Consider the following 18,452-nt stretch of genomic DNA (forward strand, 5'->3'; position numbering starts at 1 on the left):
CGCATGTGTAGAGGATCCAAGGGCTGAGCATCCCCAGGGATTTGAGCATCTGCAGAGGCTTGAGCATCCCCTCATGTTTTCTCCCCAGCCTTCAGCAATGCACTGCACTCTCTGGATGGGGCCACCTCCCGCAGGGACTTTGTGGCACTGCTGGACCAGTTTGGCAACCACTACATCCAAGAGGCCGTGTATGGCTTTGAGGAGTCTTGCTCCATCTGGTACCCCAACAGGCAGGTCCAGCGGCAGCTCTGGTTGGAGTATGAGGACATCAGTAAAGGTAGGAGCCCCAGGAATATTCCCGTAGCCACCCCTGGCTGAGCAGGAGCTGGGTTTGCCATTGGCACAGCAGGCACAGTGCCCAGTCTTTGCAAAAGCTGCGTCCCACCTCATTTTCCTATTTCCACCCGGCTCCCACTTACTGAAGCTGGTCCAAGGACTTCATGGACTGCAGCCAGCATCAGCCCCGGCCAGCAAGGAAAATAAATACCCACATCCCTGGGGAGATGAAAGACGAAGGCGCTAATCCCACCAAGCTGTCCTGTCTGATTCTGGACTTAGCTGCTATTTGCCTTTAATCCTGTTCCTTCCTTTCCTTTGTCTCCTCCGTATCTGCTCTTTTCCACTCGCATCCCGGGGCCAGACTTTCCTCCTGCTGATGTGTGCTCCTCTCTTGGGTTGTCAGCACTTTACTTTCACTGTTTTTGTCTGCACACCAGTGCTGTACTGGTCACCAGGTTCTGGAAAACTGGGTGGGGGGCTGGGGGACACCAACACAGCTCTGCTTTTGCTATAGAGGAGCAAGCATCTGCAGCCTGCTTTAGAACCAGCACAGGCAAGGAGAGAACTGGAAATCTGGGGCACTGGGGACCACTTGGGTGTAAAACACTCATTTCTGAGAATGGATGCTACAGGCTCCTGGAGCCTGGGCTTCTTCCCAAGCCCACCTGTGTCCAGCCCCACTGCTGCTTTGCTGAGGGCTGGATCCAGATGTAGCATCTTTTGATTGCGAGTACTTGTTGTTTGGGGTATTTTTTTTTTTTTTTTTCCCTCCTGCAATTTCCTCCTCTTTGATTTTCCTGCTTGGAGGCTTTTCAGGTCTGGCAGTCTCTTTCCACCCACAACATCACATTTTGGTTTTGCTCTGGCACCTGCCACTTTCCCTCCTTTGCTTTTTGTTTGCAAACGTCAGGAGCTGGATATCGACTGAGAAATTGCAAGAGACATCTCATTCTCTGGCTCCTCTGCTTTCCCTCTGTGCCTGTGAAGCTGCAATTCACAGCCAGCCCAAAGTGATCCAATTCCAACTCACTGGGGTGGCTGAGCAGTGCTCCTGCATCCAGGGCTTTGTTTAACAGCCCTGTTTTCCTCTCAGGGGTCTCAGAGATTGGCTTGGCAGACCCTTCCATAGGAAGTTCTTCCCACAGAGCTGTGGATGTGCTGCCAGCAGTGTCCCACAGCCGCAGCAGGCAATGCCCTCGGCCTCCTTTGGTTCTTCTCACCCTATTGCCTTGTCCTCATCGTTGCTATCCTCTTAAGTATCACCTAATTCTTGGGGACAAATGCAAGGAGGCAGGCATGAAGCAGCTGCTAAAAGGGATGTGCTCCCCGTGCCTCTGTGAGTTGGGGCTGCTGGCCTTGACAGAGGCTTTTTGAGAACCAAGGGAGCAGAGAAAAGAAATCAGAAATGAAGCTGATTTAGAGGGAGGGACTAGATAGGTCCTTCGTGTGCCTCCAGCTGCAAGAACGAGGCTCCCTCTCGTGGGGACCCAGTGCAAGGGTTGGCCCATCACCAGCCAGGCAAAGAGCTGGGGAAACTAAGGCACAGATGATGCCAGGGTGCACTTTCCAGTCTTGATTTCTGCTCTCAAAACCAGAGGGCATTTCATCCCTACAGGGGGGGAGGGGTGGGTCTGGGCGCTCTCTCTCCTAGGAGCATCCCCTTGGCAATGGTATGGAGGCCATCCCTGCCTCCCTCTTCATGGCAATTCTCTTTTCTCCCCTCCCCCAGGCAATTCTCCATCAGATGAGTCAGAGGAGCGTGAGCGGGACCCCAAAGTGCTCACCTTTCCTGAGTACATCGCCAGCCTCTCTGAGTCAGGCACCAAGCGCATGGCAGCAGGCGTGCGGATGGAGTGCCAGAGCCGCGGGCGCTGCCCCTCATCCTGTCCCCTCTGCCACGTCACCTCCAGCCCTGATGCGCCAGCAGAGCCCATTCTGCTTGAGGTCACCAAAGCAGCCCCCATCTACGAGCTGGTCACCAACAACCAGACGCAGCGGGTGAGAAGCTTGGGGAGTGGTGGGATGGCATTACATTACAAAGCTCTTTGTAGGCAGCTTGCATCACATCAAGTTTTGGCAGCTCTTGCTGACCCCATCCCCAGGGTGGATGGACCATGCTGAACCATTTCAGTGTCACCCAGCAGGGAACAGGTGAATCATAGTGATCTCTTCCAATCTTAGTGATTCTGAGATCATCCAGTCCAACCATCAGCCTATCGCCACCGTAAGTGCGTGCTCTGATGGTGGGATGCCAGACTGAACTTACCCGCTTCTCCTCACTCCCAGCTCTTGCAGGAAGCCACCATGAGCTCACTGTGGTGCTCAGGCAGCGGGGATGTCATCGAGGACTGGTGTCGCTGTGACTCAAGTGCCTTTGGGGCTGATGGACTGCCCACCTGTGCACCTCTCCCACACCCCATGTAGGTCTCTGTCTGGCCTTGTAGTATGGTCGGTCTAGGAGGTGGCGATGGCCAATGGGGTGGTGATAGGGGGCGGTGGGGCTAGGGTGGCTTTGTGGGGCAGGTTTGTGGGGCAGTGGGCCTTGCCCTCTCAAGGTGCTCACCAGCAAGCATTGCTCTCCAGCCTGCGGCTCTCCACTGTGCATGAACCCAGCAGCACTCTGGTAGTGCTGGAGTGGGGGCACTCGGAGCCCCCCATCGGGGTGCAGATCGTCGACTACCTCCTCCGCCAGGAGAAAGTGACCGACAGGATGGACCACTCCAAGGTGGAGACTGGTGAGTGGGTCTCACTGCAGGGAGGGTGGGATGGAGATGTTGGAGGACAATCTCTAGCTCCCTGTTTGCAAGGGGGTGCTGCAGAGTATTCCTTGTCCCATAGGAAAGTAGCCCCTCCCTCCTTGCCATGACAGTGAGCCTTGCAGGGGGCCCACAGATGGCAGGGAAAAGCAGTGGGTTTGTCTCCACACCAAACTCATGTGTGAGCTTTGCTCTGCCTTTGCAGCTTGGTGGTGGGCATAGCCCTGGGGACGCCAGTGTCATCATCTGTGGCATGTCCTCTTTTCTCCCCCTAGAGACGGTGCTGAGCTTTGTGGATGACATCATCTCTGGTGCCAAGTCCCCCTGCGCCATGCCAGCCCAGGTGCCTGACAGGCTCTCCTCCACCATCTCCCTCATCATCCGCTGCCTGGAGCCCGACACCATCTACATGTGAGTCACCTCCTCCATGTGAGCCTCCCTCACTTCATGTGAGGGCCCAGGACCTGCAGCTTCACTGCTGTCCTTCTGGCCAGGTTCACCCTCTGGGGAGTCGATAACACGGGGAGACGCTCCAGGTCCAGTGATGTGACGGTCAAGACGCCCTGCCCTGTGGTGGATGATGTCAAAGCTCAAGGTGAGCCACTGACCTGTGCTGACCCGAGGCTTCACGTGTGCCTACACAACTGGAAAGCAGCCTCATTGTTCATGGGCATGGAGACTTGGTGGGGATTTGGATGTGGGTTGGAAAAGCTATGCATAGGGTACATATGTATCCTGTGCCTGGCATAGGATTGAGCGTCCACAGGGTGATGCTTGGGACCAGTGACAGGGAGCTCTCCTGACTGTTATGTCTCTGCACGTATCTCCTGTCCTGGCTGCGATGCCTCCTTCACCCCAGACAAACACAAACTCAGACAAACTGTGCGGCTGAGAAGATGGATGAAGGGGAAGGAACTCAAGACATGTTGAGAATGGGTGGAGAAATAGCTGAGGAAAATCTTGCTTGACCTGCTCAGAAAGGAGCTGATAGCATAAGTGGTGTCTGAAGAAATCCCAGTTGTGTTCTTTCTTCTAGATAAATGGCATTTTACTAACAGTACCTGATGTCACCAACCATTTCTCTTCCTAATTGGGTCAAACTATGAGAACCTAAACTGGATTGATTAGTCCAGCTGAGCCTGGGGAATGACATCTACTCTGTTGTTCCTCCACTGCCTTGATATGACATTAATCATACCCCAGGGGACAAATCTTGGCTCCAGTAAATGCCACAGAGGATTTGTCTCTTGGCTTCGCTAGAGCTGAGCATTATCCTGGTGGACTTTGTTCTTTGCACCCCACTGAATACCCCTTGTTCTTCTGCCCAGAAATTGCAGACAAGATCTACAACCTCTTCAATGGCTATACCAGTGGCAAGGAGCAGCAAACAGCCTACAACACCCTGCTGGACCTTGGCTCCCCCAGCCTGCACCGTGTTCTTTACCACTACAACCAGCACTACGAGAGCTTTGGGGAGTTCACCTGGCGCTGTGAGGACGAGCTGGGACCCAGGTAGGCTCAGAAAGCACTCCTGTGTGTAGGTTTAGGATTTGGCCATCTCCCTTGAAGGTCATAAATGTAGTAGGACTAGGTGGTGGAAAATCAGTCAGCCCATCATACTCTGCCACCCTACCAGGTGGCCTAGTCCCTTCATGCTAAGCTCCACCAGCGCTGCTTCAGGTGGCTCTGGCCCATTCAGCTCCAGGGTGTAGAGATGCCCTCCCACTCCCTGCCTGTGGAGTCAAACAAATGTTCCCACCTCCTCCAGCATCTTGTCTTTGAGCAATTTCCTAGTAATATGGGTTTTTCCAGAAAGCTTAGCAAGTTGGGCTGTGAAGTTATGTGGGATGCAGTGATGTTTTGTAGCATCTGGCCTCCAAAGAACTGGACTCTTGAGTCTGGCTAGTAGTCAGGATTACTTCAAATGTACATCAGCAACAGTTCCTATCTACAAAATGCACAGTCCTCTGAGTGCCCTCCTCTGGACAGATCTTCTTTCTGCTGTATTGCTGTTTTCCAGCCCTGCTTCTCCAGATCACCACTTATAGATTTCTAGCAGAGGATCAGAGATCCCCTTTCCTCCACATAGAATCACAGAATCTTTTGAGTTGGAAGGGACTCTAAAAGGCCATCTGGTCCCAGTCTCCACACTGAGCAGGGACACTCACGGCTCCTTCAGTGCTCAGAGTCCACCCAGCCTGACCTTGGCTGTCTGCAGGGATGGGGCACCACCACCTTTCTGGGCAGCCTGTGCCACTGCCTCACTGCTCTTACTATAAAAATAATTCTTCCTTATAGCCTAAATCATCCCTCTTTCAGTTTGAAACCACTTCCCTTGTCCTGTCACTACAGACTCTGCTAAAGAATCTGTCTCCTCCATTCTTACAGCCCTCCTTTAGATACTGACATGCTGCTCTCAGGTCTCCCTGAAGCTTTCTCCTCCCCATACTGCACAGCCTTAGCTCTCAGCCTGTCCTCAAAGGGGAGGTGTTCCATCCGTTGGGTCATTTTTGTGGTCCTCTTCTGAACGAGCTCCAATAGGTCCACATCATTTCTGTACTGAGGGCTTCACATATGCATGCAGCACTCCAGGTGAGGCCTCACCAGCACAGAGCAGATGGGCAGGATCACTTCCTTCACCCTGCTTGCCACGCTGCTTTTGGTGCAGCCCAGGATCTGGGTGGCTTTCTGAGCTTTGTGGACACATTGCTGGCTCATGTCCAGCTGCCATTCACCAGTACCTCCATGTTCTTTTCAGCACAGCTGTGCTCCATCCTTAAATCCCCCAGCTTGGTTTTGGGGGCTGCCATGACTCAGTGCAAGACCTTGCACTTGTGTTTGTTGAACCTCATAAAATCAAGGTTCATAATTTCTCCCTACGGGGAGTCAGAAAAATTCAACAAATATCTGATTGTTCTCTTGCATGCAAGGTCTCTTAGGCACCTCTCCTAGTTCAGCGTTGCTAAGGTTTCCACCAGCACCTCATTCCCACAGCACTGTGAGACCAGCAGGCTTGGATTCATGTCTCACCTTTGTTTTGAGCCCAGCTGTGGTGGTGCAACTCTGTCCTCACTGCCATGTGTAAAATCTATCCCCAGTTTGCATGCACCATGACATCTGTTGTGGTGGGTTTTTTTGTGATGAGTGCATCAAATTCCTTAGTTTGGGAATCTGGATTTGTCACGTAGCCACAAGTATTGCCATCAGTGAGGAAACGAATGAACCCCAGCACGGGGTGGAAGCCTCATCTTCCAGCCCCATGTGGCAGTGAGGTTGGCATGGGATGACAAGAAATGCCACTGGATAATCTGAATATTGTCATTTGCTGCATGAACCTATATGTCAAAGGGTGAATTCCACCCTCTGGAAATGCTCAGGATGGGATGACATGAGCTGCTGATGAATTGTTTGCAGTTCGCCCTGCTTGGAAAGACGTTTAGGCAGCTGCAGTCAGATCTGGTGATGACAAATCTTGGAAAGCAGGCCTCCTGTTTGATTGTCTGCAAGGGCAAAGCAGCCAGATTGGTGGTGACAGGACAAATCACTTGCAGATGATGTTATTTAGCCAGCAGAGAGTGTTTGTTTGAATGCTGCCGATGCTCCTTTGAAGCCATGGATCTGAACCCATGAGATTGGCTCTGCAATGTTCTTCCACCTCCATGCTGTCGTGCCGTCTTCTGGCTCTGCCTGCTTGGGGAACGCTCATACCCCTTCTTCAGGCTGGACCTCTGGAGGGTTCCAGCTACAGGAAAGCCAGTGTTAGCTTTGGCTGGGCCTGGGCTCATAGAATCAATCATAGACTGGCTTAGGTTGGAAGAGACCTTAAGGATCATGGAGCTCCAACCCCTGCCGTGGGCTGGTTGCCCTCCACCAGTTCAGGCTGCCCTCCAGCCCAGCCTGGAGGGTCATCATCTTCTTCCAAGTGGCTCTGCCCTGGCTGGAAGTATGGTGTGGCTGTGGCTATTTCTATGTTCCCTGCATGTACCCTTGAGCTGTCAAGCCAGCACCAACGCAGCTGTATGCTCTACAAGCAACTCTTGCTTATCCAAGCAAAAATGTGACAAAGAGGGTTATTTTCACCCTGCTATCATGATTTGTGTGTCTGCGAACTGCCCCATGCTGTGTGGATGCTGTTACAGCTACCGATGGAATGTCTTCTATCCTGACCCCATCAACTGACCTTAAGGCTGGCTGGAAAACTCCTTCCAGCCCTTGGATCGCTTCCATTTTCGTCTGGGTTTCCAGGCACATGTAATACTTGCCTGCAAGACACTTTATTTAGATCCATTACCTACACATTTGCCAGATTCCCTGGAGATTGCTGGAAGTGCTAGACAAGTTTAAGATGAACATAATGTTTTTTATCTGGACAGAATGTTGTTCTTGATAAGAGTGTTAGAAGTGCAGTTTCTAGAAGAAAACCATGAAAAGAAGAGAAAATAGTTTAGCTCATATTTGGCTTCCTCCACTGCTTCTTCCAACACAAGAGGTTGGACATTCAGCACTTCCCATTACCAGGATAATCCCACCCTAAAGCTGTGTTGCCCTAAGGGTGCTGCATGTCTTTCTTCTGGTGCACATGGATTCCTCCCCTCTCTTTCCACCACCTGACCTTGTCTCCTGGCTTTTTAGCTGGGCTGCACAGACAGCGTGGGTTGCCTGATGGCTCTTTACCAAATGCTACTGCTTGTTTTGCTCTCTGCAACTGGCAGATGCAAAATGTGCATTCCAAAAAAGTGGAGGGGGAGGGAGGTGTCACCACATCCCATTTTCTTTCAGAGCTTTTTGGAATTGAACTTACGTTGTATGCCTCAATATAGTCCTAGCTAGCATGCTATCCTGTGAGACGCATTTCCTAAACCATTATTATGAACATTGTAAGTCATGTATCAGGAGTGTCATTGATTGTACTTACGTTTTATGATACCGCATCTTGTGGGGCTCATAACAGACCCCCACAAGCCAAATTAATACAGATAACAAGCATGAAATTGTGAATGCTTTTTTTCCCCTAACTCTCTACACTCAGCCTGCTGGTTCCTACTACTGTGCATTTCTTCTCCATCTCATCCCTCTTAGGCACTTGACAGGGGGGGGAAATGATAATCCCAGCACATTGCCTATGCCATGCCCATGGATGGCATAGAATATATAGAATGGGTATAGAATTCTATATAGCCATTATAGAATGGCTTGGATTGGAAGGGATCAAAGATCATCTAATTCCTAGATCTCCTTAGAGATGCGCTGCACTGAGCCACAAGTGAGCAGCACAGCTCCCAGGTGCAGTGCAGGGGAAGGGTATGTGTGGTGTCCAGGCATGTCATGCTTTGTGACTTATGGCATTTCTCCCCACTGCCTGTTTGCTCCCACTTTCCTGCCCTGTGATTTGGGGTCCAGTATCACAGAATCAGTAAGGATTGGGAAGACCAATAAGATCATCTAATCCAACCATCAGCTCATGCTTGTTAAGGTTCTAACCTGTGTCCCTTAGTGTCATTTCTATGCATTTCTTGAACCCCCCCATGGATGGTGACCCCACCACCTCCCTGGATGCCAATTCCAGTGCCTCATCACTTTTTATGAGAAGCTTTTCTTACCTCCCCTGTGGCAACTTAAGGCCCTCACCTCTTACTCTATCATTGTTACCCAGGAGCAGAGGCCAACCCCCACCTCACCCCATCCTCCTTTCAAGCAGTTGGAGAAAGCAGTGAGGTCCCCCCTGAGCTCCTCTTCTCCACACTGACCCATCCCATTCCCTCTCCTGTTCCTCATCAGACTTGTGCTCTAGATCTTTCAGAGCTCAGCTGCTCTTCTCCATTGCAGCAATGGAGGTGATGCTGCTTGATTAATCGCTGACGTCCTCTATGCTCCATTTTGCAAGGGGCATTAAACCCTCACCAAAGCTGAACTTGCATGGGTATGATGCAGAGTAAAAGAAGAACAGGATGTGGACAAAGTCACGGGCATCCCTAACCACTTCACTTTTCTCTGTTCCCACTCTTCTCATCCCCTTCCCACCACCCCATTGCCTCTCTGCAGGAAAGCCGGCCTCATTCTCTCGCAGCTGGGGGACCTGAGCAGCTGGTGCAACGGGCTCCTGCGAGAGCCCAAGATCAGCCTACAGCGCTCATCCCTCAAGTACCTGGCCTGCCGTTACAGCGAGATCAAGCCCTACGGGCTCAACTGGTCAGAGCTCAGCCGTGACCTCAAGAAGACGTGCGAGGAGCAGACTCTGAGCGTCCTCTACAATGACTATGGGGACAAGGACTACTGAGGGCCGCACCGTGGCCCTCCCGGGGTGGCTGTGGGGGTTTTATATATGGAGTGGGAGGGGGGGAGGGCATCTCTGGAGGTAAAAATTGGGACTGGGGAATGAAATGGCTGCTCTGTGCAGGACTGATTCAGTATTAGTTTCTTCTTCAACTTGGCCAACAGTCTTTCTAGGTAGGAGTCTTGTGGGAACCCAGTTTTCTTGGTTCTTTTTCTTTGTTTTGCCAAGAGGTTCCTTAGCTGGTGGGTGTGGGTGCATGGCACAGGGAGGGCAGGCTGGAGGACGCAGCCCTCTGCACCATGTTATGTCCCTGCCCAGTCACAGGAGAAGCATGGTGATGCAAGTCAGGTTGAGACGCAAATGCTCATCATGGAGCAAAACAGTCACTGGGCATCCTAGAGGTTTTGTGGTTGTTTTTCTAATTGTAAGGCATGAGGTGGGACCTGACTCAGTTCTGGCGCCACTGCAGGGCAGGGCTGGCCGTGGTGTCACCAGCCCAGGGGAGAGGAAAGAAGGTGGTGATAGGGAACCCAGCTCCTCAGGGTTCTTCTGTCATGGTCAAAGCCCACATCTGCTCAAAGATGCGAGTCCTCAAGGGCAAAGGCAAATTGGCCTCGGTGCCAGCAGCTATGTGGACATAATTTTTTGTTTGTTTGTTTGTTTGTTTTTGTGTGGGATTGAACTCTTAGGAAATCAACTGAAAAACCCCTTCCATTTCATTATTTTTCAAACCCACCATAGTAAAGACTTAAAAGCAATGACGAAGTAGTGTTTAGGAGAACCCCAGCCAAGACAGCAGCATCCAGTTGGCATGAACAAGGCTGCTTTCTGCTATTTGCTGCTCTTGAGCCATGGAGCAGCCCAAGGTGGGCATAGTGAAAGGAGTGGGACATAGCATACCTGTCCTACAGGGCTGCCTGTCCTTTGTGTTCTGTCTTCAGGGGATGTTGCTTTCCATATTTAGGCTCACATCTGCATCTCTCACTAGCGACTTCGTTTTTTTCCTAACAAAAAAAAAAGGAAAAAAAAGAACAACAACAAAAAAAACAACAGAGAACTGGGGTTGTTCTGGGACACTGGGCTGTGCTTAGAGCAAACTGTTCTCCAGAACCCTTCTACCACTGCTGCTGTTGGATGCGGCACAAGGCTTCATTTTAGCTTCAGCTCCCAGCCTGCTTTGCAGAGGAGGCACCCCTGGATTTGTCGGCTGTGCATCTTTGATGTGGACGAGACAGGAACCCTGCTGTATTTTTTCTTTTTTCTTTTTTTCTTATGATGCCTCTTCAGAGCGAGATTTCCTTTCCATTTTTCAGTCTTGGCAGGAGCAATCTTCAGCCTGTCTCTTTCCATTTCCCACCTCGTTCCTACTGCTACCTGCCCAGGAGGCGGCTGGAGTATTTGTGTGGTGTTGGATGGGAGCCACCAGCGCTGCCTTCTGGTGCTTGCACTGCAGCCAGCCAGACAGCACAGGAGCATCCTCCTGCAGGACCACCCTGCTCCATCCCTCCCTTCCCACTTACAGACCTCTCATTCAGGGCAGCACCTGGGAGTTGCTGTGAGCAGCCAGCAGCAGTCAGTATTACCTGGGCACCTGTATGAAACCTGTGATGAATTCATCTAGCAGGGCTAGGTGGGCCAACACCTGCTTTTTGCAAGGAGAAAGTCAACCAGGACCTTTGGACCTCTTCTCCCACGTCTCCTTATATTTGGATGTGCCAGATGATGCCAAAAGCTTGGTGCTCAAAACAAGACTGTCTCTACATGTACTTGGGCAGGCGTCCCGTTTCCTTCCAGCCACTGGGAATCCTGACCAGGATGCTTTGGGTTGGTCTTTTTGCTTCTTCCAGCCGACACCAAGTCATCCTTTAACTTCAGCCAGACAGCTGACCAGGGATGGGCACAGGGCACAACATCCAACACTTCGGAGCAAAGCTTGGGCCAGGGCTGCTCTGGCCCATACACAGCTTGGTGGCTGGCCAAGTAATACTGCTTACATAGCTTTTATATGGAACACAGAAGGGTTTTCTCTTGGTAGCAGCATCCTGTCTTTCACTGCTGATGAAATTCAGCAGTTGAGATGAGAACAGCGCAGGAATGCTGCCAGGAAGACCCTGAGTACTTGCACCTTTCTTGTGGGCTTCTTCACCCAAAATTGGTGATGGGGCACCATGGCTGTTTCCACTGTGTTCCTATTCCCCTACTTCAAAGCCCTTGTGTGGTCACTAAAAGCTCTGCAGAACCATCATCCCTCTGGGTTGGGCTCTTCCCAGGTTGACCCTGATCTGGCCACTGACCCATGCCAAGGTGGGTTTTGCTCCATGGGCCTGACTGTCTCAGTGTTGCTGCCCATCTGTGCATTGCCCCTTTCTGTGATAACCCTGGCTTTCAGGAGGCTTTCTTCTCAGTTTCTCACCCTGTCTCAGCAACTTAGAGATTTGTCTGAATTTGCATTCTCTTGTCCAAATCCCTGAGTTGACTCAAGAGCTCAACTCAAACACCAGCTACGTGCCACCATGTCTCAGACCAAGAGGGATGCGTTCACCCCATAGCCGCAGACCATTCCTTGGGGAGATGTGTGGGGACAGCCCCAGGTGTGCCATACCTGCAGAGCTGATGTCCTTCCCCATCTGCCAAAAGGTCCTGCCCATGGCTCTGTGCAGTATTTCCTCTGCTGGACCTCTGCCTCTTTCTGTGCTGCTGAAGAGGATGGTTTTTGTCCCTTTCCTATTCTCCCTCACTCCTCTTCTCTCTCTCCTTGATTTATTTCTGAGTTAACGAGTGATCATTCACCTGAGAAGAACCTCTGGGCCATTTTCTTTTCTCTGCTATGCCCCTTCCCCCATACTAGCCTTTCTACCTTTTACTTGTCGTGCCGTTATTTAACATATGAAGATGGTTTGGTCCTTTTATTTCAGAAGATGGCTACAATTCATGTTCCTTGATGTTATATTAAAACTCTAATGTGACGTTTTACTACTGTAGATTGAAAGTAGGGTGCTTTAGGGTGGGATAGCCACGGGGCAAGAAATGCAAGACCCTTACGGGTTACTTTAAAAAGGTTTTAAATGAAAACAACTACAAAAATCACTGTAGCACTATGTAAAACTCCAAATGATAATTCAACTGACTATTAAACGGAGCTGTTAGTAATCCGTGGCTCTGGCAAATGGGGGTGCTTGTTTATAGCTGTAGTCCTGTTGATGCAATCTGTTGGTGGTGGATGGAAACTCACAGCCTTTGAACTTGGTGCCTCTTCCCACAAGTTTAGCTGTCTGCTCTGGGTAGCCAAGTACCAAAACACAGCTGGAACCACATCCCACACCTGCTACCTGCTCCATGGCCATGGGATGGCACAGATGCCTGCGGGCTTTTGGGTTTTGGGAAGGATGGCATGCCTTCAGCCTGGGGCTCTCAGTCCTTGTTTTGGAAACCTCCATGAATGCTGGGAATTTGGGAGCAGAGTCTCAAATTAACCTGTTTTTATTCAGCTATAATGTGAATTGATGGCGCTATCTGGCGGCCAACCACCCCTGGAAACTTCGGGCTCCATTTGGCAGACTTTTGAGAGAGGTCCAGCAATGTAAAGAACACCGACTGCCTACAAGTGATTTGAAAATCAATGCCTGAGCAGATACAGCAGGTTATAAGGATACCTTGGTAGGCTTGTGTGGTGTGATTTTTGTTCTCACTGCTCATGACCATACAGCATGCCCGTAGTTGGCCCCTTCACCAAGATTAGAGTATTTTCCCACCAGCTCTGTTAAGTATCATGGAACAACTTCATTTTTTTCTCTCTTCCCACTGCTAAATTGCAGGAAAATATGTTAAAAATACACCCAATGCTTTCCTCCTGCTATTTTCCACACAGCTAAGTGCTGTGGCAGCCACTGCACTATAACTTGTGGAAGAGGAGGAGAAGGAGGTTGGTGATGAGGTGGAGGAAGAGCAGAGGGGCCACGTGTTTCCAGGGTGTGTGGTTGCAAGTGTGAGCAGTCCAATGTGCCTGTGTCATCACACCTTCAAAGAACCATCCCATCTAGAAATTGGCAACCCTGTCCATGGCAGGGGGTTGGAACTAGGTGATCTTTAATATCCCCTCCAACCTCAGCCATTCTATAGTTCTACAAACTATTCAACCATAGAATCATGGAATGGCTTGGTTTGGAAATGCTGTGTCCTCAAGGGTTTGAAAGCAAGGGGCTAAATTCACTCCAAAAATGGCAAAGTGAGCTGGAAGGGATGCACCACCAGCTGAAGCTAAACAGCAGCTTTAGGCCCTGGAGAAGGGGTAGGCAGAGCCCAACCTTGCTCCTGATAGTGTTCCCCAGATCCCGAGCAGCAAACAGATGTGTTATGAGGGTTGCTGTTGGCCATCCTGGAAAAGGAGTTGCTAGAAGGGGTTTCTTAATTAGAGAGTGGGCATGAATGACACTGCAGCACAGGAGCCCTCATACAGGGTATCACGTCCCCATGCTCCCAGGATCTGTTTCATTTCTTAATGCCGTGCGGACTTCTTGAACAGTGCACTTGCTGTCAAAGCTTTCCCAAATCCAGTCTGCACAGTTGGAAGCACCACTATCCTTATTGAACTGTGTAACCTTTGTCTTGGGAATGCAGAGGCCTCTTGCTCTGAAGTTTGGTACTTGGTGATGAGGGGATGAGATGAGAAACCAGCTCTTCACTTGGCTACTGTCCTGGATATTATTCTGAGTGCAAAACCTATACCTGGAATCCTGGTTGCTTGGTTGCTACCTCCATGCTGGATGCTGCAGAGCCTTGTAATGCCCTGTTCTCTGTAGGAGTTCCAGTCCTTCCTGATCTTTCCACTCGCTCAGTCATGACTCACCTTCTCCACCGTCTGCAAGGCAGACATGGCAGAGGAAAGACAAACAGCTCCCAGCACAGATTTGGGCTGATCAAATCCTGCCACGTGAAGTTGGGCTTCTTAGGGCAGGTGAGTGTAGGAGCCAGGATGCAGAGAAGGGGACACTGGCCACCAACTGGTGTCCTCTGCCTTGGGGACATGGGGTGTTCGTGGGCTTTGGAGTCTTCCATGGGACAGGGATCATCTGGTACTGTGGCATCAGTTCATTTTGGTCCCTGTGTCCTTATACCTGGGTGCCACAGTGAGGTTGCCCACTTAATGCAGGGCTTTTTTGTGCACATATACAAGGAATAGCTGGTAGAAAGGAAAGAATGAGAGGGAGGGAGGGAGGGACGGAGGGAGGGGACGGAGGGAGGGAAGGAAGAGAAGGGGGAATGGGGGGAGGGAGGAGGGAACGGAAGGGAAGGGAGGGAGGAAGGAAGGAAGGAAGGGAGGAAGAGAGGGAAGGATGAAAGAAAGGAAGGGAAGAACAAGAGAAGAGAAGCAGAAGAGGTAATTAGAGTGCTTCCCCAAATGTTTACATGCCCAACCGTCTTCCCCTCCCAGCCCAGACCAACTTCAGTTGAAGCACGGAAGCAGGAGAGGTGAAGGATGAGAAGATTATTTATTTTTCATAGATTTTTATAAAAAATAATTATCAAATACAAAAAAATAAAAATAGCAGCAGCCTCCATTGTGAATAAAACCCTAAAGGGGACACAAACCACTCAGTGTTGCTATAGAAGAACAATATTTTGGTACGTAGAAGCTATCCATTCATGAGAAGCACAAATCTCCCCCAGCCAAGCCAGCACCTTGCCCACCAATCTTTATGCCCATGGTGATCAGGGATGGGTCATGCCCAAGACAACAATTTTAATTAAAAAAAAATAAAAATAAAAATAAAAAAGTCAAATGTTGGCATCTAAACACATAGGTGCCCAAGTAGAGCTGATATTGAGCAGGTGGCAAGATACCAGGGCATGAAATTCTCCTATCTATCTCCGTGGGTCACCTGCACTCCATGTATGTGTGGCTACCATGGCCCCATGTCCAGCAGTTCCCCAAGGTGTCCCTCAGCCCTGCTATGTCTGTGATGGGGTAGGCTGGGACACCAAGGCAGGAGGAGGCTGGCTGTGGGGTGAGAGATAGGGAAAAGGCTCAGAGGAGGTCACAGCATCTCCTGCCTGGGACTGCTGGGATATCCAGGTGCCTCTGCCCCCTGCTCCTTTCCTTCAGCCAAATGAAATTCCTGACCACGTAGGCTGCAGGAAGGATGCTAGCAAAAAGCCAAAGGATGCCTTGACAATCCCCAGTCTCTCCACACCGTGTCACCCTCTCTCCATCGCTTGGTGCCAGACAAACCCTGGTTCGGAGCCTGGCTCCACTGGCTCAGCTTGTGCTCTGGGGATGTAGTGGAGCAGATGTGGGGCTCCCAGCCACAGAATGGCGTTGCAGAGCTCCTGGACACAGATGGGTTTCTATGCTCTTGCTCCATGGTCCATTCTCTGCTCTTTCCAACACTTTTGTCTTTGTAGCATAAGACCAGCAGTGACAGTCCCATCTGAGCCAGTACCTTCCCTACCCTCTATATCTGTGGGGCTGTGTCCAGACTCCAAGCCTGTGGAATCAGCCCTGGGAGCCAAAGTTTTTTGCTGGGCTCTTTCGAGGCTAGGAGCAAATTTGAAGGTTTTCACTTGGTCTCTACAGAAGGAAATGACCCAAGAAAGGCTGTACTGGGCATGCAGTGCAAAGGGCCACAGAGATGGCAGTAAGGAAAAGCTCAGTGGGAGATGGTACTCAAAGAATCCTGATGAGTCACTGGGGTTCTCCCCTCCCTGTGCTACAGGGCCTGTTCTCCTCCAAGATCTGCTGACTGCACTGTTGAAGCTCGTGTTTGGAGATAGGGGAAAGAAAAGGAGGACCCCTTCAGCCTCCTTCATTGCAGAGCATCACAGTTATTCTGGCTTGCCCATCACATCCTTCATCTATCTGGGTCTCAACAGCCAAGGCAAGTCTAGGGCACAACATCCCTTTTCAACCTCAAAATCCTACTCCAGGACCAGAGCAAAGCAAAGCTCCAGTGAATCCCAAGGGCAACACCTGCCATCAGCAGATACTGAGAGTACCTTGAGGTCCTGGCCTCCACGCCATCCACCAGGAACTCCCTCCTAGTTGGCTGGGATGTTTGGCTTCTCTCTCTGTCGTCCTTCCAGCTCTTGCTCCGCAAACGAGGGGAAATTCCCTGCTCTTCCTGCCCTGACCTGCACTTTTCCCAATGGTTTGTACTTCACAGCAGCGTGGGTGTGTGACAAAGGGTATCCTTTCTCAGCTTCATCAAGAGCAAAGAAAATATAATATATAATACTTTATATATATTATATATATATATATATGTATATATATATATAATTAAGTTTAAATATTTGCAGAGATCACAACTACCTCGACCTTGCTAAAAGAAGCCTGTACAGCAGAGGGAGGGGAGTGAATAGTGACAAAATCCAGAGCAAAAACGCTGCACCAGGACACATGTCTGCAGCCGCATCCAGGCTCCTGGTGCCGGACCCCGCGCGGAGCCCCTTGGGCTGGACCCGAAGTCCCCGGCAGGAGCCTATGGGGATGGGGATGGGACCACCTGGCCTCCTTTTCCACAGCCACCAGCTACTCGGCGGCCTCCACTGCCATCCTCCTGTCTGGCTCATCCTTGTGCCTCCTGCCCCGGCACCCTGCTGCCTCCTTTGGTGTCCCTTCACTCCTCCGGCACTCGTCTGACTGATAGAGGCCCTCCATGCCCCCTCTACTGGTTCTCCTCAGCCGCCGGGTCGCGGCAAGTACACTCGTCCTGGTCACAGTCGGCAGCGAATGGGATCACCTGCAATGACGCAAAGGAGATGTTAGCCCAGATCGAGCCTCCGCTCTGAGATCCCTTGCCCACCTCCATAGTATTTCTCCATCTTGGTATGGGCAGGCTTTGGGCTGAAGGTGGTGTAGAGGAGACCACCAGGCTTCACCATCACTGAGAAACAGCTCCGCTGTGGGGTGTCCCAAGCTGTGCCCCATGGCTGGGCTTTGTTCTTAGTGTTTTCCTCTTCAGCAATTTGCATTTCAAATTTTGCCATCACAGGTGAGCTTGTTCTTGTGCCCCAACCATTAGGGGGAAATGCCCGATGGGCATTAGCCATTTGGACTAGGGGAGACATGTCTAGATTTCAGTTTTACTTTGACCCACGTTGTCTATGTCTGAGCCCATGGTCCTGTCCTTCCAGCTGTTCCTGGTTCTCCAGGCTCAGCCATAGTGTGGCCTTGTCCTTTCCACCTCTTGGAGGAACTCAGCACCTCCTACCCACAGCAACCTCCATATTGCCTGGTGTAGGAACCAAGTTATATGCCTACAGTTCTTGTATGCAACAGATAAAGAAAACCCAGGCAGGCTGGATGCAGCGTGGTCAGGAATGGTCTTCGGCAGGAGAGGCAGTGGGTCCATCTATGGTCATCCACATGCATGAGAGAAGGTTGACTACATCAACTGTATGCAGCCAAGCAAGCTTATGTCACCTCAGCCAATGACAGCAGAGCAGGGTGGAAGGGCACCAGCAGAATATCTGGCTCCTGGTCAACAGATGCCCAGCAGTGGGCCATGGGAGTTGAGGTAACCAGTTCCTATGGAGACTTTATGCAAACCAGGCTCAAAGCCTGGAGTTTTTCTAACTGTGGGAGCATATCTGATTTTTGGCAGCCAGTGAGAGGCTGGAGAATTTGGTGTGTTCCGTCCTTAACAGAGAAACACAAGAGGCTCGTGCTGCTGGAGAGCTGCCTGTGGGGCACACAAACTGGGCTGTGTCTCCTTGGGACTGCCTGTCCTTTATTTTGGCCAGAGATCCAGATGCCTCAACTCCAAGAGCCATGCCCTGCTCTGAGATGTGCTATCAGTGTGAAGGTTTCACTCATCACCTGGCTGTAAAGCCTCTTCTCTCCTATCTCAACTGGATCTTCCCAGGATTTCATTTTTACCTTACTCTGTGTGTGCTTGTGATGAAAGGAAAAATGATTCAAGCTCCACAACATAGATGAGAAGATCCAAATTCACATATTTTTGCACTGAGAAATTCTCTTGTGCCCTATGGTTTGTTTTGCTGCTGGATATGTTTAGGAAGGATGGGCTGTGAGTGCTGGGTAGCAGGTTAGGTGGAAGGGGTGACTGTGGGAGACAGAAGAGGGTCTGCACAACTCTAATGCCAAGTTTTTCCCTATATGCTATCTCTCTTTTTTTTTTTTT

The 18,452-nt window shown here is 50.7% G+C and overlaps 2 protein-coding genes across 5 annotated transcripts in view; one reads left to right on the forward strand and one right to left on the reverse strand.

The window, feature by feature from the left end:
• Nucleotides 1–16,077, forward strand: part of ASTN1 (astrotactin 1) — a 45,589-nt gene extending 29,512 nt beyond the window's left edge. Inside the window, exons 16-25 of one of the 4 annotated variants that reach the window (XR_007377202.1) lie at nucleotides 89–277; nucleotides 2,009–2,277; nucleotides 2,566–2,699; nucleotides 2,863–3,014; nucleotides 3,311–3,446; nucleotides 3,530–3,630; nucleotides 4,364–4,547; nucleotides 9,078–12,949; nucleotides 14,109–14,263; nucleotides 16,023–16,077. Coding sequence is in view for 2 of the 4 variants with exons in the window: in XM_048945856.1 (XP_048801813.1) it covers nucleotides 89–277; nucleotides 2,009–2,277; nucleotides 2,566–2,699; nucleotides 2,863–3,014; nucleotides 3,311–3,446; nucleotides 3,530–3,630; nucleotides 4,364–4,547; nucleotides 9,078–9,312 (1,400 nt within the window). In the remaining 2 variants the exon portion in view is untranslated. Of the gene's footprint in view, nucleotides 1–88; nucleotides 278–2,008; nucleotides 2,278–2,565; nucleotides 2,700–2,862; nucleotides 3,015–3,310; nucleotides 3,447–3,529; nucleotides 3,631–4,363; nucleotides 4,548–9,077; nucleotides 14,463–16,022 lie in introns of those variants that run through there. The other 3 variants (XR_007377201.1, XM_048945856.1, XM_048945857.1) reach the window with 3 other exon arrangements.
• Nucleotides 16,078–16,960: 883 nt separating this feature from the next.
• Nucleotides 16,961–18,452, reverse strand: part of PAPPA2 (pappalysin 2) — a 71,936-nt gene continuing 70,444 nt past the window's right edge. The window contains exon 22 of the mRNA XM_048945855.1: nucleotides 16,961–17,048. Coding sequence (XP_048801812.1) covers nucleotides 16,974–17,048 — 75 coding nt within the window. The 3' untranslated portion in view covers nucleotides 16,961–16,973. The remainder of the gene's footprint in view (nucleotides 17,049–18,452) is intronic.

This window comes from Lagopus muta, chromosome 5, assembly GCF_023343835.1.
Source record: "Lagopus muta isolate bLagMut1 chromosome 5, bLagMut1 primary, whole genome shotgun sequence".
NCBI classification, from domain to species: Eukaryota; Metazoa; Chordata; class Aves; order Galliformes; family Phasianidae; genus Lagopus; species Lagopus muta.